Genomic DNA, 18,218 nt, shown 5'->3' with positions numbered 1-18,218 from the left:
AGAAAACGCAAACTAATGTAAAATAAGAGAAATCAGATTATTGGTTGCTTAGGAATAGAGGAAGGCAGAAATAAGGAAATTACAAAGTACAATAAGGAAACTTTTGAGGGTGAAGGCTATATTGACTATCTTGATTGTGATAATGGTTTTACGGTGGTAAACATATGTCAAAACTTATACTGTATAGTTTATATACACGTACTTTATAAGTCAATTATACCTCAATAAAGCTGGTTTTTTAAATGAAAAAAGTTATAAGTATATCTTTCAGGAATTTTCTAAAGATAGGCAAGAACACATACAGAATACTTTTTCCTGTTTACACACATAAGATCATGCATGTTATGTATCTTACTTTTCTCATTTAACATTATATGCAGACACCTTTCTATGTTAGCAGAAATGGTTTACTTCATTTTTTTTCTAACAGCAACACACTATACATAGTAAGAATGTACCATGACTGACAGGCATTTAGGTTCTTTCTAATTTGCTATTACAATGCTGAAATGAACTTATTTTGCATATAGTTGTCAGCATACACACACAAGCAAATGGTGCATGTGTTTAAAACCTTCATTTATCTTGTCAAATAGTCATCTAAAAAAACCTCTCAGAATCTACATAAAACTGTTAGAATTAATAAATTAATTTAGTTGGGGCCGGCCCGGTGGCGCAGCGGTTAAGTTTGCATGTTCCGCTTCTCTGCAGCCCAGAGTTCGCTGGTTCGGATCCCAGGTACGGACATGGCACCGCTTGGCAAAAGCCATGCTGTGGTAGGCATCCCATGTATAAATTAGAGGAAGATGGGCACGGATGTTAGCTCAGGGCCAGTCTTCCTCAGCAAAAAAAAAAGAGGAGGATTGGCAGCAGTTAGCTCAGGGCTAATCTTCCAAAAACAATTAATTAATTTAGCAAGGTCATGGAATACAAGGTCAACATACAATAATTAATATAAGTAACAACAATTTAACAATGAAAAACAATTAAATACTATTTAAAATAACACCAAAAAATCAAATACCTAGAAATAAATCCAACAAAAGGTACCAGATCTCTATATAGAAACTACAAAACGTTTCTGAAAAAAATTAAAGATCAAATTAAATGGAGGAATACACTGTGTTCATGGGTTAAAGGACGTAATTGTATAAAGATGTTAATTCTTCCCAAATTTATTCATAGATTCAACAAAATCCTAATCAAAATCCCAGCAGGTTTTTGTTGTTGTTCTTCCATTATTGAAATGGACAAGCTGATTCTAAAACGTATATGGAAATGCAAAGAGCCAAGAATAACCACTACAACCTTGAAGAATAACAAAAAACTGGAGGGCTCACACTACCAGATATTGAGTTATTTTAAGCCTACAGTGGGGGCCAGCCCGGTGGTGCAGTAGTTAAGTGCACACGTTCCGCTTCAGCAGGCCGGGGTTCCACCAGTTCAGATCCCGGGTGCGGACATGGCACTGCTTGGCAAAAGCCATGCTGTAGTAGGCGTCCCACGTATAAAGTAGAGGAAGATGGGCACGATGTTAGCTCAGGGCCAGTCTTCCTTAGCAAAAAGAGGAGGATTGGCAGCAGATGTTAGCTCAGGGCTAATCTTCCTCAACAAAAAAAAAAGACAAATATATTTAAAAAAAAAAAAACCCTACAGTGTTGCATTGGCACTAGGACAAATAGATCAATGGAACAATAAATGGTGCTGGGTCAATTCAATATCCATAAGAAAAAATATTATTTTTAACATCTCTCTATTACCATGCACAAAATAGATTCTAGATGACTCACCCTGAGCTAACACCTATGCCAATCCTTCTCTATTTTTCGTATGTGGGACACCTCCAAAGCATGGCTGGTGAGTGGAGCAGGTCTGCACCTGGGATTCAAACCAGCGAACCAGGGCTGCCAAAGCTGAGTACATGGAACTTTAACCACTTGGCAATAGGGCCAGAGGTGCAGCAAATAGTTCTTAAATGGGACATATAAAACACTTGAAAATATGGATAAATTGGACTATAGTAAAATTAAGATCAAACTTTTTTGATTAAGATCAACTCCTGATCAAAAGATATCATTAAGATAACAAAAATCAGAGCACAGAATAGAAGACAATTGCAATAACAACTTCAAAGACATACTCTATGCCTAAATATATAGAGACATCCTAGAAATCAACAAGAAAATGACAACCCACTAGAAAAACAGGCAAAAATGGGCATTTAATCAAAAAGGATATCCAAATATCCAATCAACATACTAAAAAGTCCTCAGGCTCATTAATCTTCAGGAAAAGACAAATTAAATCCAGAATGAGACACCACTACACACCCACCATAGGACTACAACTAAAACCCAACCATCGAAAAGCCACTGAGGACATGGAGCAATGGGATTCCATGCACTGCCAGTAGGACTGTAAGTCAGTACCAGCACTTTGGAAAACTGGTTTGCAGTATCTACTAAAGCTGAGCCTACGTCTTCCCTATGACCCAGTAATTCTGTTCTTAGGGATATATACAACATTAATGCACACGTGTATATACCAAAAAACATGTACAAGAATGTCAGTAACATCATTGTAACATCCAACAATGGAAAATATGTCCATCCATAGAATACAAAGTGGTCTACTGAGGCAACAGAACGCCGTATAGCCATGAAAACACACTATTAGTACAGGCAACGACATGGACAAACCCCACAAACACAGTGTTGAGGGGGAAAAAGGCTAAATGATTTCATTTATATCAAGGTCAAAAACAGGCAAAACTAAATCGGTGGTGATGATCAAGATACTGATTTCAGTTGCAGGAGTGAGGGGACGATTAATAACTGAGAGGCATGAGGGAGTCTTCTAGGATGCTGGTCTTGTTCTATTTCTTTCTTTCATTTTTTTTGGTGAGGAAGATTCACTCTGAGCTAACATCTATTGCCAACCTTCCTCTTTTTACGCTTGAGGAAGATTAGCCCTGAGCTAACATCTGTGCCAGTCTTCCTCTGTTTTGTTTGTGGTTTGCTGCCCAGAGCATGGCCTGACAAGTGGTGTAGGGCTGCACCCAGGATCTGAACCCACAAACCCAGGCCACTGAAGCAGAGCACACCAGACTTAACCACTACGCCACGCAGCTGGCCCTCCTCTTCTAGTTCTTGCTGTGAGTGGTGGCTAAATGGTGTCTTCCCTTTGTGAAAATTCATCAAGCTGTCCACATTTCAGGTATATAGTTTTTCTTTATACACGAATAAAAAATTTACCTTAAAAAATCAACAGTATATAAGAATGTTTCTTTACCTCCTCACCACAACAGAGTATCCTAGAAGTTTGGTCTTTGCCAATTATAATCTTTGCCAAGGTGAAACTGGAATCTCTTAATTGTTTTGGCTTACACCTCCTCAACAACGAGCGAACTTGAGTGAAAAACTATCTTTAAAATGTTGTTTGTTCCTAGAATTCTGTTGAAAGCAAATTCTGAAGTTCAGCAGTTATTGGGGCCTCTTATCATGGTTACAAATGCGCCACTAATTCATGGGAAAGAAGCTTTAAGTGCTGAAATGAGCCCTGTCTCCATCCTACAGCACCAGGATTTTAAGCGGCAAAGAAAGGGTCTTTGTGGAAGACCCAGAAACAAACCATATGGGATGGAAGTATGAGTGCTAAGTGAGCACAAGGAGTTTAAGCACAACTGGGAAAACGGATAGTGATAGCTTTAGACAGGGGAAGCCCCTGGACGTGATTCATACTGCCCAGGTTGTCCAAGTATGCATTGTTAACTGCAGTTATGTGAGAAACAAATTCCAAAAACCAAGGGACTTTTTAAGAAAAAGAATTTTCAGCCCTCCCTTTTAATAATAATAGCAAGCCTGGAGGGTGACGTCAGCAACATGGTAGAGAAAGCTGTTCCCTTTATCTCTCTCCCATCAAACGACAACTAAATGGACATTCATCGATCAGTGGAGGATACCCACACAGCACAACAGGATGCCTGAGAGGCCTGTGCAGTTATACCCTGGAAGGTGGATGGACTACCCTGGGGAAGTTGGGTACTCTGGCCCCCTGGCAGCCCTGTGCACACAAGCGACTGCTCTCCTGGCTGAAGTGCCCATAGCACCGCTGCAGCTCAGAGGGTGGGAGTGTACCTCAGTGCAACTGCGGGAACAAGCGACAGCAGCACTGAGCCTCCATGACTGCTTTCCCATCCAGTGGGAGAGCTCACAGTGTTGCTGCAGTCCTCAGGGAGTGGCCCAGGCTCAGACCCAGTGAGGAGGCTCCTCCCACAAAGCACAATGGCTGGTACAACCTAGGAAGAGCCGCAGTGGACCTGTGTTCCCAAGTGAATGAGTTCTCAGCTTTAGTGAATACACATAGTACCTCTGTGGCCCCGAAGTGAGGAGTGCATCGCAGCGGGACTGTGGGAGCAGGCGGCAGCAGCCCTGAGCCATTACGTGATCCCATTTCCATCCAGTGGGAGAGCCCACAGTGCTACTCTGGTGCCCAGGGAGTGGCCTACACTTGGACCCAGTGGGGAAGCCCTGCCCACCAAGCACAACAGCTAGTGTGACCTAGGAGATGGCAGCAGATCTGCACACCTGGGCAAACGAGTTCCTGGCTGCTGCAAATGTCCATCGTACCACTGCAGCCCCAAAGGGAGAGCACATCCCAGCAGAACTGTGGGAACAGATGGCAGCAGCCCTGAGACCATGCATCATCCCTTTCCTATTCAGAGGGAGAGCCCACATGGCCACTGTGGTCCCAAGGAGTGGCCCAGTCTTGGACAGGCACAGCTGACAGGGATTGCAGCAGGCTCAGGATACACAGCTCCTGCCTCTGCCCCAGTGGTGACAGGTGGAATCTGTGACCAGATACTATCACTATAGAAAGGCACAAATCCACACCATCAAACAGTATGAAGGGGTATATTAATATTCGGGACCAGAAGGAAAAAGACCAATACCCAGAAATAAATCCTGAAGGCACAGAAATTTACAATCTAAATGGCAGAGAACTCAAAATAGCTATCATAAAAATAACAAAAAAACTCAAGTTACAAAACTCAGAAAGACAATTCAATGAAATTAGGAATAAAATTAATGAATGGAGGAAATTCTGCACAACAGAGATTGAAACAATAAGGAAAAGCCAATCAGAAACGTAGGAGATGAAAAACACAATGAATGACATAAAGAAAAATCTGGAGCCCTTAAATAGCAGAGCTGATATTATGGAGGACAGAATTAACAATTTAGAGGATAAAAATATAGAAATGCTTCAGATGGAGTAGGAGAAAGAACTAAGACTAAAAGGAAATGAAGAAATTCTGAGAAATATCCTACTCAATTAGGAAATGCAACATAAGGATTATAGGTACTCCAGAGGGAGAAATGAGTAGAGAGATTGTTCAAAGAAATAATAGCTGAGAACTTCCCAAACCTGGGGAAGGAGCTGGAATTACAAGTAAAAGAAGCTAATAGAACGTGTAATTACGTCAACATAAAATGACCTCTCCAGGGCAAATATTAGTAAAACTGACAAAAGCCAATGACAAAAAATATTAAGGGCATCAAGGCAGAAGAAAATAACCACAAAGGAACACCTATCAGGCTGTTAGCAGATTTCTCAGCAGAAACTTTAAAGGCTAGGAGAGAGTGGAATGATATATTCAAAATTCTGAAAGACAGAAACCATCAGACAAGAATACTCTATCCAGTGAGAATGATCCTTCAGATATGATGGAGAAATAAAAACCTTCCCAGATAAACAAAAGCTGAGGGAGTTCATTGCCACAAGACCCTAAACCCCCCCCCCCCCCAAAAAAAGAATCAAAAAGGCCCTCAAACCGAAAAAAAAAAAAGGAAGAAGGGGTTCAGAAAACCTTGAGGAAGGAGATAAATAAGGAGACAAAATGAGAAAATTGCAACCCTCTATCGGAACAGGATGGCAAACACGTAATTATAACATTAAACCTAAAAGGAAGGAAAATACCAAGAATAAATATAACGAGGTCATTTTAACCACAAACTCACAACACAAAACAGAAGTAGTTGTGACAACAATAACTTAGATGGGGAAGAGGAAAGGGATGGAACCTGCTTAGACTAAGGAAATAAGAGGCCATCAGAAACTGGACTATCTCATCTATGAGATTTATTTTTTGGGGGGGGAAGATTAGCCCTGAGCTAACATCTGCTGCCAATCCTCCTCTTTTTGCTGAGGAAGCCTGGCCCTGAGCTAACATCCATGCCCATCTTCCTCTACTTTACATGTGGGACATCTACCACAGCATGGCTTGCCAAGTGGTGCCATGTCTGCACCCAGGATCCAAACCAGTGAACCCTGGGCTGCTGAAGCAGAACATGTGAACTTAACCACTGTGCCACCAGGCTGGCCCCTATGAGATCTTTTATATAAAGCTCACAGTAACCACTAAACAAAAAATCAGAACAGAGCCACAAATGATAAATAAAAACTGAGAAAACCATCAGAGGGCACCACCAAACTGAATAGGCAGTCCAAAATACACACGACAAGAAATAAAGGAAATACAGAACAACCGGAAAACAAGCAGCAATAAGCACTCATATATCAATAATCACTCTAAATGTAAATGGATTGTGTTCCCCAATCAAAAGACACAGAGTGGCTGGATGGATTAAAAAACGAGACCCAACAATATCCTGCCTCCAGGAACACATCTCAGCTCTACAGACACAGACTTAGAATGAAGGACGGAAGATGATATTCCAAGCTAATGACAAACAAAAGAAAACAAAGCTGCTATACTTATATCAGACAAAGTAGACTTCAAGATTAAAAAGGCAATGAGAGACAAAGAGGGGCAGTATTTAGTGATAAAAGGGACACTCCACCAAGAGGACATGACACTTATAAATATATATGCACCTAACCAGGAGCACCAAAGTACATAAAGCAACTATTAATTGACCTAAAAGGAGATATTAACAGCCACAAAATAAGAGTAAGGGGGCTTAACATCCCACTTTCATCAATGGATAGATCATCCAGAAAGTCAACAAGGAAATAGTGGAATTAAATGAAAAACTAGACCAGATAGACTTGATATATATAGAACACTATCCAAAAACAGTAGGTTACACATTCTTCTCAAGTGTGCAGGGAACATTCTCAAGGATAGACCATATGTTGGGAAAGAAAGCAAGCGTCCATAAATTTAAGAGGATTGAAATAATATCAAACATCTTTTCTGACCATAATGCTATGAAACTAGAAATCAATTCCAAGAAAAAAACTTGGAAAGGGGCAAAGATGTGGAGATTAAACAACACGCTACTGAATGACCAATGGATCACTGGAGAAATCAGATATTACCTCGAGACAAATGAATGTGAAAATACACCATACCAACTCATTTGGGATGCAGCAAAAGCTGTCCTAGGAGGGAAATTCATTGCAAAACAGGCTCACGTCAAGAAACAAGAAAAACCTCAAATAAGCAATCTCAAACTACACCTAATAGAATTAGAAAAAGAACAACAAACAAAGCCCAAAGTCAGTAGAAGGAGAAAATTAATAAAAATTAGTGAAGAAATAAATGAAATTGAAACAAAAAAGACAGTCAAAAGGATCACTGAAGCTAAGAGCTTGTTCTTTGAGAAGATAAACAAAATTGACAAACCCTTAGCCAGGCTCACAAAGAAAAAAAGACTCAGATAAATAAAATTAGAAATGAAAGGAAAGGGGCTGGCCCCATGGCTGAGTGGTTAAGTTCGCACACTCCGCTTCAGCGGCCCAGGGTTTCACTGGTTTGGATCCTGGATGCAGACATGGCATCGCTCATCAAGCCATGCTGAGGCAGCATCCCACATGCCACAACAACAAGGAACCACAACTAAAAATATACAACTATGTACAGGGGGCTTTGGGGAGTAAAAGGAAAAAACTCTTTAAAAAAAAAAAAGAAAAGAAAGAAATGAAAGGAGAAATTACAATGGATACCACAGAAATGCAAAAGACTATAAGACAATACTATGAAAAACTATATGGCAACATATTGGACAACCAAGAAGAAATGGATAAATTCTTAGACTCATACAAGCTCCCAAAACTGAATCAAGAATAGAGAATCTAAATATACCAATTACAAGTAAAGAGATTGAAACAGTAATCTAAAAACCTCCTAAAAAGTAAAAGTCCAGGACCAGATGGCTTCATTGGAGAATTCTACGAAACATTCAAAGAATATTGAATACCTATCCTTCTCAAACTATTCCAAAAAATTGAAGAAGATGGAATGCTTCCTAACACATTTTATGAGGCCAATGTCACCCTCATCCCAAAGCCAGACAAGGACAACACAAAGAAGGAAAATTACAGGCCAATCGCTGTATGAAAACAGATGCAAAAATCCTCAACAAAATATTGGCAAACCAAATACAGCAATACATTAAAAGGATCATATACCATGATCAAGTTGGATTTATACCAGGGATGCAGGGATGGTTCAACATCCACAAATCAATCAACGTGATACAGAACATTAACAAAAAGAGGAATAAAAACCACATGGTTATCTCAGTAGATGCAGAGAAAGCATCTGACAAGATCCAACATCCATTTACGACAAAACTCTCAACAAAATGGGTATAGAAAGAAACTACCTCAACATAACAAAGGCCATATATGACAAACCCACAGCCGACAACATACTCAACAGGGAAAAACTGAAAGCCATCCTTCTGAGAACAGGCACAAGACAAGGGTGCCCACTCTCTCCACTCTTATTTAACATAGAACTGAAGGTTTTGACCAGAGCAATTAGGCAAGAAAAAGAAACAAAAGGTATCCAGATTGGCAAGAAAGAAGTAAAACTCTGTTTTCAGAAAACATTATTTTATATATAGAAAACCCTGAAGAATCCATCAGAAAACTATTAGAAATAATCAACAACTATAGCAAAGTTGCAGGGTACAAAATCAACTTACAAAAATCAGTTGTCTTTCTATACTCTAATAACAAGCTAACAGAAAGAAAACTCAAGAATACAATCCCATTACAATCACAACAAAAAGAATAAAATATCTAGGAATAAATTTCATCAAGGAGGTGAAAGACCTATACAATGAAAACTATAAGACATTATTGAAAGACACTGATGATTGGGCCAGCCAGGTGGCACAGCATTTAAGTTTGCATGCTCTGCTTTGGTAGCTCGGGGTTAGCCAGTTCAGATCCCGGGTGTGGACCTATGCATCACTCAAGCCGTGCTGTGGCAGGCGTCCCACATATAAAGTAGAGGGAGATGCGCATGGATGTTAGCTCAGGGTCAGTCTACCTTAGCAAAAAGAGGAGGACTGGCGGCAGGTGTTAGCTCAGGGCAAATCTTCCTCAAAAAAAAAAAAAGACATCGATGATGACATAAACAAATGGAAAGATATTCTATGCACGTGGATCGGAAGAATAAACATAGTTAAAACGTCTATATAACCTAAAGCAATCTACAGATTCAATGCAATCCCAACCAGAATCCCAATGTCACTCTTCACAGAAACAGAACAAAGAATCCTAAAATTTATATGGAGCAACGAAAGACCCCAAATAGCTAAAGCAATCCTGAGAAAAAAGAACAAAGCTGGAGGCATCACAATCCCTGACTTCAAAATATACTACAAAGTCATAGTGATCAAAATAGTATGGTACTGGTACAAAAACAGACACACAAATCAATGGAACAGAACTGAAAGCCCAGAAATAAAACCACACATCTATGGACAGCTAATCTTTGACAAAGCAGCTAAGAACATACAATGGAAGAAAGATGGTCTCTTCAATAAACGGTGTTGGGAAAACTGGACAGCAACATGTAAAAGAATGAAAGTAGACCGTTATCTTTTGTCATACACAAAAATTAACTCAAAATGGATTAAAGACTTGAAGGTAAGACGTGAAACCATAAAACTCCTAGAAATATAGGCAGAACACTTTGACATCGGTCTTAGAAGGATCTTTTTGAATACCATGCATACACAGGCAAGGCAAACAAAAGGAAAAAATAAGAAATGGGACTTCATCAGACTAAAGAGCTTCAGCAAGGCAAAGGAAACCATCGACAAAATGAAAGGACAACCTACTAACTGGGAGAAAATATTTGTAAATCATATATTCAACAAAAAGTTAATCTCCAAAATATATAACTAACTCATACAACAACAACAATAAATTCAATCAAAAAGAATAGGTAGAGGATACGAACAGACACTTTTCCAAAGACGACATACAGAAGACCATGTACAGGTACGTGAAAAGATGTTCAACATCACAAAACATCAGGGAAATGCAAATCAAAACTACAACGAGATATCACCTTACACCTGCTAGAATGGCTATAATTAGCAATAGAAAAAACAAATGTTGGAGACCATGTGGAGAAAAAGGAACCCTCACGCACTGCATCACTCACTGTGGAAAACAGTATGGCAATTTCTCAAATTGAAAATAGAAATTCAATACAACCCAGCTATCCCACTACTGGGTATTTATCCAAAGAACTTGAAATCAACGATTCAGAGAGTTACGCATCCCTGTGTTCACTGCAGCATTATTCACAATAGCCATGACATGGAAGCAACCCAAGTGCCCATCGACTGATGAATGGATAGAGATGATGTGATATATATACATAATGGACTACTCAGCCATAAAAAAGACAAACCGTCCCACTTGCAACAACATGGATGGAGCTTGAAGGTATTATGTTAATCAAAATAAGCCAGACAGAGAAAGACAAACACCATATGATTTCACTCATATGTAGAAGATAAACGAATATGTGGACAAAGAGAACAGATTAGTGCTTACTAGAGGTGAAGGGGGTTGGGGGTGGGCATAAGAGGGGTAAAGGGGCACATATATATGGTGACTGACAAATAATAAAACGTACAACTGAAATTTCACAATGTTATAAACTATTATCAGCTCAATTAAAAAGACAAAACAAAAAAAATAGCAAGCCTGTACCGTCAGCCTGGCACGATGAGCCGATGGTATGAGTGCTAATCCAGGGTCTTCCCGAAAGCAGTAATTGAGACAGTGCAGGGACTCTTTCTTAAAAAGCAGGAAAGTAATGTATTTTATATGTATTTTCACCCAAAGGGACTAAAAACGAGTTGACCTTAAGGTATTAAGACTTTGGTCCTCTAGAAAACTCAGTTATAACACTGAGGCAACTTGACTATCCATATTTACTGGTTATCTATATCAATTATGGCTCTACTTATCCAAGTTAAACTATTTTAAATTGAAGAACTCCAATTGTAAAAAATGTTTTTAAATTTCTAAACAAATTGCCATAGTAAGCCTGACATTTCCACTTTAGACAGTAGCCACCTAAGAGCTCTAAATATATTTATCATTTATATTCTAGTTCCTCAATTCTAATATGACGTATCTATATTTTTCAATTCTTATATATTACAGCTTAATATGCATATTACAGCTTACTACGAACATTACAGCTTTTGAAGAAGGCATGTATCAGTTGGAAAACATGCTGATCTCAGAAATGTTAAAATATCTTTAAGTGATCATTTTTGGATAGAGAAAATGTATTTCAATAAAACACTAACAGTTTTGATAAAAACCAAAAAGGCAGAATGGCTTAATTGTTAAGAACATGGGCTCTTCAGCCACACAAACCCAACTCTGAATCCTGTTTGACTACTACTGGCTGTGTGGTTTGGGGAAACTTCCTCAACTTCTTCCTATCCCAGTTTTCCTATTTGCAAAACGCAGGTGACGACTCACCTAATTGAGTACCTGTGTGCTAGACTGCAGACATCGCTGAATAATGAGCACAGTGCCTGGTACACAGCCGATACTCAATGTTAGCTAAATACTAGTTATTGTCAATATTACAAACCTCATCAACTCAACGAAATGAGACATGAAACAAGGTTTGATTTTGCTGATCCGGGTTGGATGTGGTATTGCCATTTCCTAAAAGCTCACAGTTCCTTTCATGACCCATCCTAGAATTTTATTAGGGGGTCCCTATGAACTATTACTTGTTACAATTTTCCAAACAAAGCAAGATCTATCTTTACACCAACTTCTCAGCATGCTCACTCTCCTCTCCATTGCCCTTGGGTCAATAACATAGCAGCTAATTTGGGATCTTGTTGGCAACCTCTCAAGTAGCTTTGGTTTGGGGAAGGAGCCGAGTTAGATACTTACATTTATTCTATCAACTTCCCTTTACAATGATCTAACTTAAAAAAGTTCAATCTTATCTTCCTAGAAGCAGCAAAACATAACTTCAGAGATTCACTTTTCTGGTCACCCATTCCAGAACCCAGGCATGGGTATAAATCCATTTATTAATGCTCCTAACATCTTAGAAAAGTTTTGGCTTTAAAACTTTTTGGGGGGGCCGGCCCCGAGGCGAAGTGGTTAAGTTCGTGCGCTCCACTGATTCAGCGCCCTGGGGTTTCGCCAGTTCAGACGCTGGGTGCAGACCTAGCACCGCTCATCAAGCCCCACTAAGGTGGCGTCCCTCATAGCAGAACTAGGACTTACAACTACAATACACAACTATGTACTGGGGGGCTTTGGGGAGAAGAAAAGAAAAAAAAAAGAGACCGGCAACAAATGTTAGCTCAGGGCCAATCTTAAAAAAAAAAATTTTCAAAACAAAGCAGTAAGAATTATAATTAACACTAATTTCATTCAAGTTGTAATGGTAACTAGAAATTCTGTTGAAGTCAACTGATGCTTAAAAATGACTAAACCAAGAGCTGTAAAAAACTTTTCCAGGCCACAGAAGTGGGAGTGACAGTCCTTACACAGCTGTCACTTTTCTGCAGTCTTCTTTGGTTACATCTTCCAATCTTTGATGCAGATCTTTCTAAAGACCTGTACCAGTCACCGTTCTCCTTCTTAAGTGCCTTTACAGGTTTCCTGGGTGACTGGTTCTCTCTCCATGCTAAGAATGTCACATCCTTGGAAATGCTCATGGCATCCTGAGTTGGCTGAATACATCAATGAAGTCTACACAGCCAACTAAGGAACTCTCACTAAACAAACCCACATGATGACTGAACTTGACAACCACCCCAAGCTATTTTGTAAAAACATTACCACCTAAGTTTATTTGCACTCTTCAAATCCAGGCATTCTATGCATTAGTGTTTAGTGTGGGAGCAGCCTGCAAAACCCGAATCCATTACTGGTTTCCTTAAAAATCTGTGATAGAACTTTATCAATTCCTCCAGTTTGGGACCAAGATGCAGCAGGCATTTGGCCAGTTCCCTGCTGGAAAAAGAGCAAATCACCCTGAAAATGTCTTGGATGTGGTTCCAGAGTACGATTTATATATAACTGTCTCCAACTATCTGATGGAAAAGCAACTCACGAGAACATGATTGTTTAATTACTGGCATACTCTCATATATTTTAGTAAGATAAAAACTATTAGGATATCACTAATCTGTTCATTTCCTGTCTTTACTACTAAGAACTTAAGCCCATATTTTTGCTGTCAGCATCTCATTTAGCAATGAATGCAATGTGGTGATGGAGCTGGTATTCTATCGCTGATGGGGCAAGAAAGTGGAACAAACCCCTTGAGGGAAACGGACAGTAGTTACCCAGAGTGTATGTTTTTCTGACACAGGAAATCTAGAAATGTATCATACAGATAAACATGCAAATATTTACGTAGAGACTGCTACAAGGATATTTACTGCAGCACCATTTACAATACTAAGGCTGGAAACACTAATGTCCAAAAGCAGTCAACTGATGTTAAAGGAAAAATAACGAGTACATGAATGTTAGGCAGTCATTTGAGATAAATCTAAATGCCTGATACAGAATCATCTATATTAACTACCTAGCTACACACATTCATGTATATAGACACTCCCTGGAAGAAACTACTTACACTGAGTGTTTCTAGTAAGGGAGACGCTATACTATTTTTTACAGTGTGTACACGTACTACTGAGAATGAATTCAACATTTCTCTGTTCCTGCCACTAACGCTGGTGGTGGTAGTAGGGGGTGGAGTAATTTCACCTCAGCCTAAAGAGGATTATTCTGAAACATTCAGCCTTATTTGGTTTAAAAAACCCAAAACTCCAGCTAGAAAATGATCCATAATTACACCTTGTATTAAATATGCATTTGTACTTTAATGATTAAAATAAATACCATGTTGTTACCTGGTTTAGAAGACAGGATAGGTAACGAATTCACTTGGACTACTTAGTGTTCTTCACAACCAAGTTACAGTAATTTTTTTCAAAAATATACATCATCTTTGGGAAACAGACAAGGGATTTATGGGGGGAAAAAAAGAAAAGGGATCTTTTCACATTCAGGCAAACAATACCGTCAATGTGTTTAGACTAGAGATTTTATTTTAGAAGGATAAAGGATGGAGGCGCAATAATATTTGGCATTTTTAATTTAGGTTTGTTTTATTTAAGTTTAATGTTAATTCCATGCTGTGTTTCAGTAAGAACAATACAGATTCTGTATCTGTGGCTCCAGTCAGATATCCAGTAGTACAAATTAGCTTCAAGTTACACATACTGAACAAAAGAGGTTGAGCGAGCGAAGGAGGGGAGGGGGGGCCCAGGGGGAGAGGGAAGGAGAAGAAACAAAGAATTGAACACGCATGCAGGCTTTTCCATACCACCTTCAATGCTAACCTGCTTCAGAGGGAGAGTAAAAGTAGGCAAGAATGAGCAGCCACGGATTGTTGAACTGTTACCAGCACCATGCTTTTCAGCAACATTTCAGCAGAGTTTGAAACACTTTTTACAGCAAAACCATTACAACAAATTCCCCAAACAACCTTTAACCACCTCAAGCTAACACTCAATTAATTTTAAACATTGGTATAAAATTCGATTTAACAATTAGAAAAAGGAAAAATGATACCACTTATGCCTCTATAGTGTGATTAACCCCTCTCTTAGATGCTTGCATCTCCTAGAAGTCTAATGGCTTTCAAATGTAACTTCCATTTCTAATGTTGATCTTGCCACACCTGGCAGGAGACAATACAGTAATGCTGAAAAAGCCTCTATGCAGTCCTGTTAGTGTCTTAAAGAACCTAAAAGCTGGGACCAGTAAAATCCACAGAAATTCACTCTTGCCTTTAAGAACTTTTGAAAACTGTTTTAAAAAAAACCAACAGGGCAGGAACCTAAATTCTGAGACCAAATGTGAAAGTCAGATTTGGTGGTTCTCAGCAACAATGGGGGAATTTCCAAGGGGGGGGTGGGATGGGAAGGAGTGGGGTGGTCAGAGATGGTTTCTCTTGTTGGCTTTTATGTCTCACTGATTTTCATCTTCCACATCCTGCAGCGCTTCTTTATTCTGCTCTTCACCTGCAAAGAAGAATGACAGTCAATTATTTCATACCAACTCAATTAGGCTGTTGTGGTCACAAACAAAGGTATCATTCCAAGCATAAAGACTCCTTATATTTGCTACAGTTGGTATTAAACACAGACAGGCAAAGGACTTCTACCATCCTGGACACCTGAAATGCCTAAGCCAAGAGGTGCCTGTTGGATCAAGGTCCTGAATGGTCAATAAGATGAAAAAAAAATGATTCATAGTAAAAGTCAATGTTTTTATGCTAAGTAAGCTCTTAAAGTAGACAGCCAAGGTAACCATACTATTAAAATGATTTTCAAGCTTTCATGTATATCTTGCGTCAAAATACTCTTTCTCAATAACCTCGCCTCTTCAAGAATCAAGAGTATTTTAAAACTTTCGGAAAAATCTAATTTACCCACAAGCTCCATATCACAAATGCTTCAGATCAGAAATGCTTCAATAAAGAGATTTGAGCAGTAAAATTCTCCAAAGGAGTTCTATAGTTTTGGAGGGAAGGTTCTGTTTTTGTAAATGAATATTTTATATATTTTCTATCTTGGCCAGTCACATCAAACCATAAAACAGATTTCTCACTCCAGAGAGAAACAGCATGCTCAAAGTAATCCAAACCACTGAGGTTATTAAAGAAGGGCATTTGGACCAGTTCTCTCATGCCATTTTTCCTTCCCCTTTGAACATGATGATCAGCCTGAGGAGTTTCAACTGCACTATGACATGCAACAGAAAGCCAGCCTATTCACTGAAAAATCGTCTACCTATTAATAAGCATTAATCAGCCATAATAAAGAAGCATGCAGGCTTTTGCTAAAAAAAAAAAAAAAAAAAACAAGTAAAAGTTACATTCTTTTATGTTTTAACAAACCACTTGTAATTCCTACAGAGTTACTACTTTGAATCGAAATGAAGTCAATTAACTAATCCAACAATCATAATACGACAGTTCGGACAATCCATCCATTCATAGTGCTTACTAAATTAATTAGGATGGACAAATGACACCAAGACTGGCTGTCTACAGACATAAAGCATTTACCCTGAGGAATGCTTTTAAATAGTCTTGAAGACCTTGATATGATAAATGATAAATGCTGTCAAGGCAACAAAGATTAAGGAAAGATAGTTTTATTTTATTTATTTATTTATTTATTTATTTAGTGAAAAAAATGTTTGACATTGATATGTGACTTAGAAAAGTACTTAATGCACATAAAGATTTTTGACTCACATATAGAAAAAGACATGCAAAGAAAGACAAAAATAACCATTTACTGAGGAAAGAAACGGACCACCCAAGTGTTCCCCAAAGATAAGAATGTATTCAAATTTAGGAAATAAGAACATTCACTCTCATTTTTAACAGCAATACATTGCCAAAATATGGTTAACATACAACAAAAGAGCACACTCTAATTCACTCATAAGCAACCATCAGATTTGCCAAAAGTTCCAACTAACTTTGGCATAAAAATATTGTCAGATTAAGTCACACCGAACCAGAGGCAGAAAGGGGTAGCAGACCATAAATGTCTTAGAAGGTTTCACATCCTGGAACATAGAACAGGCAGTTTTGTAAGCGACAGGGTGATGATATGCAGGCATGATTAGTGAAGAACCAAAACTAAAAGCAGAATTCACTGTGCCATGAGAATGACTTACAAAGTAGAGTTTTTAGGAAAGGAAGAGTTGGATTTTCCTTTAGGAATCTATATTGCAAGGAGAAAGGGAGGGAGAACAATCATATGAAAGCAACATCACAAGAAAAATAAACCAAGAGAACAGGACAAAGGAAAACATCAATGATTAGGGGAGTCAGATTTCGGTCGTTTTTACTTTGTATAAACTTCACTCTAAGAAATAATCTGTTTCTTTTACCTTTAAGAGGATGAAATAACACCCTCTTAAAAGGTACATGGGGAAAAAATGGTTTCCTTGGATATGTATTTCTTTGCCCCCTGTTCCTAGATTGTGGGGGAGGAGTGGAAGGGACAGAAAGAACACACATTTCCTCTCTAGGGACTTGTGTATCAAACAGTCCTCTGATCACAGGTTAAGAGAACAGGACTGAAATCATTTGATAAGAAAAAGTGGTGAGCTCTTGAAACAACTACCTTCCAACACACGTGGACAGACATTAACATATTCGGCAGTTAAAAAACATAAAAGTGTGTAAGTAAAACACATACATATCCTCCCTTAGAAATCCTCAATTCAAATGTTTGTTGATATAATTTTTCACAGCAAAGTAAAAAAGGAGAAAACCATCTAAACAATCCTTAAACTAAATGCAAGCAACATCCTGGAAAACTGCCAATTCCATAACTGCAATTCTACATTCAGCACTGATTTTGTCACAAAATCAATTTAAGAAAACATTTAATATCATCCCTTTTAGCAAAACTGGCAAATAATTTCCTAGTACCTACGATAACTTGTAAATTCAGAGAGTTTGTTAATTTTACAAGAATTTGACGTCAAGAGACTACTTGAATTTTTCACCGTTAAACTACCATGTTTCATAATTTCAGTTATTTTATGACAAAGCTCTTAAATGAAAATTAGTCTGTTTCAACCAAATTTAATCAATTGTGCAACTTACAAAGTGATAAGGAAGCAATTGGATTTCACTAGATTAAAAAAAAACTGGGGATTAAAGAGAAATCTGTGCTAAAATGTAGTAGAACATTTTTGTACAAAGAACCTTCCCAACTATGAAAACACAAAGTTTAAAGAAAGCCTATTTTTAAATGATCCATTTCATAAAATAATGCTCAATAATCAAGAAAAAGAGTATTACCTTCAGTTCTGTATAAAAATGGAGTGACATATGGTCTACT

The 18,218-nt window shown here is 38.4% G+C and overlaps 1 protein-coding gene across 2 annotated transcripts in view; it reads right to left on the bottom strand.

The window, feature by feature from the left end:
• Positions 1-14,424: 14,424 nt before the first annotated feature.
• YWHAE (tyrosine 3-monooxygenase/tryptophan 5-monooxygenase activation protein epsilon) overlaps positions 14,425-18,218 on the bottom strand; it is a 41,056-nt gene continuing 37,262 nt past the window's right edge. The window contains exons 6-7 of one of the 2 annotated variants that reach the window (XM_046675755.1): positions 17,041-17,087; positions 14,425-15,368 (exon numbers count right to left, since the gene is read on the bottom strand). In XM_046675755.1, coding sequence (XP_046531711.1) covers positions 17,080-17,087 — 8 coding nt within the window. In that variant the 3' untranslated portion in view covers positions 14,425-15,368; positions 17,041-17,079. The remainder of the gene's footprint in view (positions 15,369-17,040; positions 17,088-18,218) is intronic. The other variant, XM_046675754.1, reaches the window with a different exon arrangement.

This window comes from Equus quagga, chromosome 11 (genome assembly GCF_021613505.1).
Source record: "Equus quagga isolate Etosha38 chromosome 11, UCLA_HA_Equagga_1.0, whole genome shotgun sequence".
NCBI classification, from domain to species: Eukaryota; Metazoa; Chordata; class Mammalia; order Perissodactyla; family Equidae; genus Equus; species Equus quagga.
The sequence above is the reverse complement of the archived record's forward strand: the minus strand, read 5'-3'. Positions and strand labels throughout refer to the sequence as shown.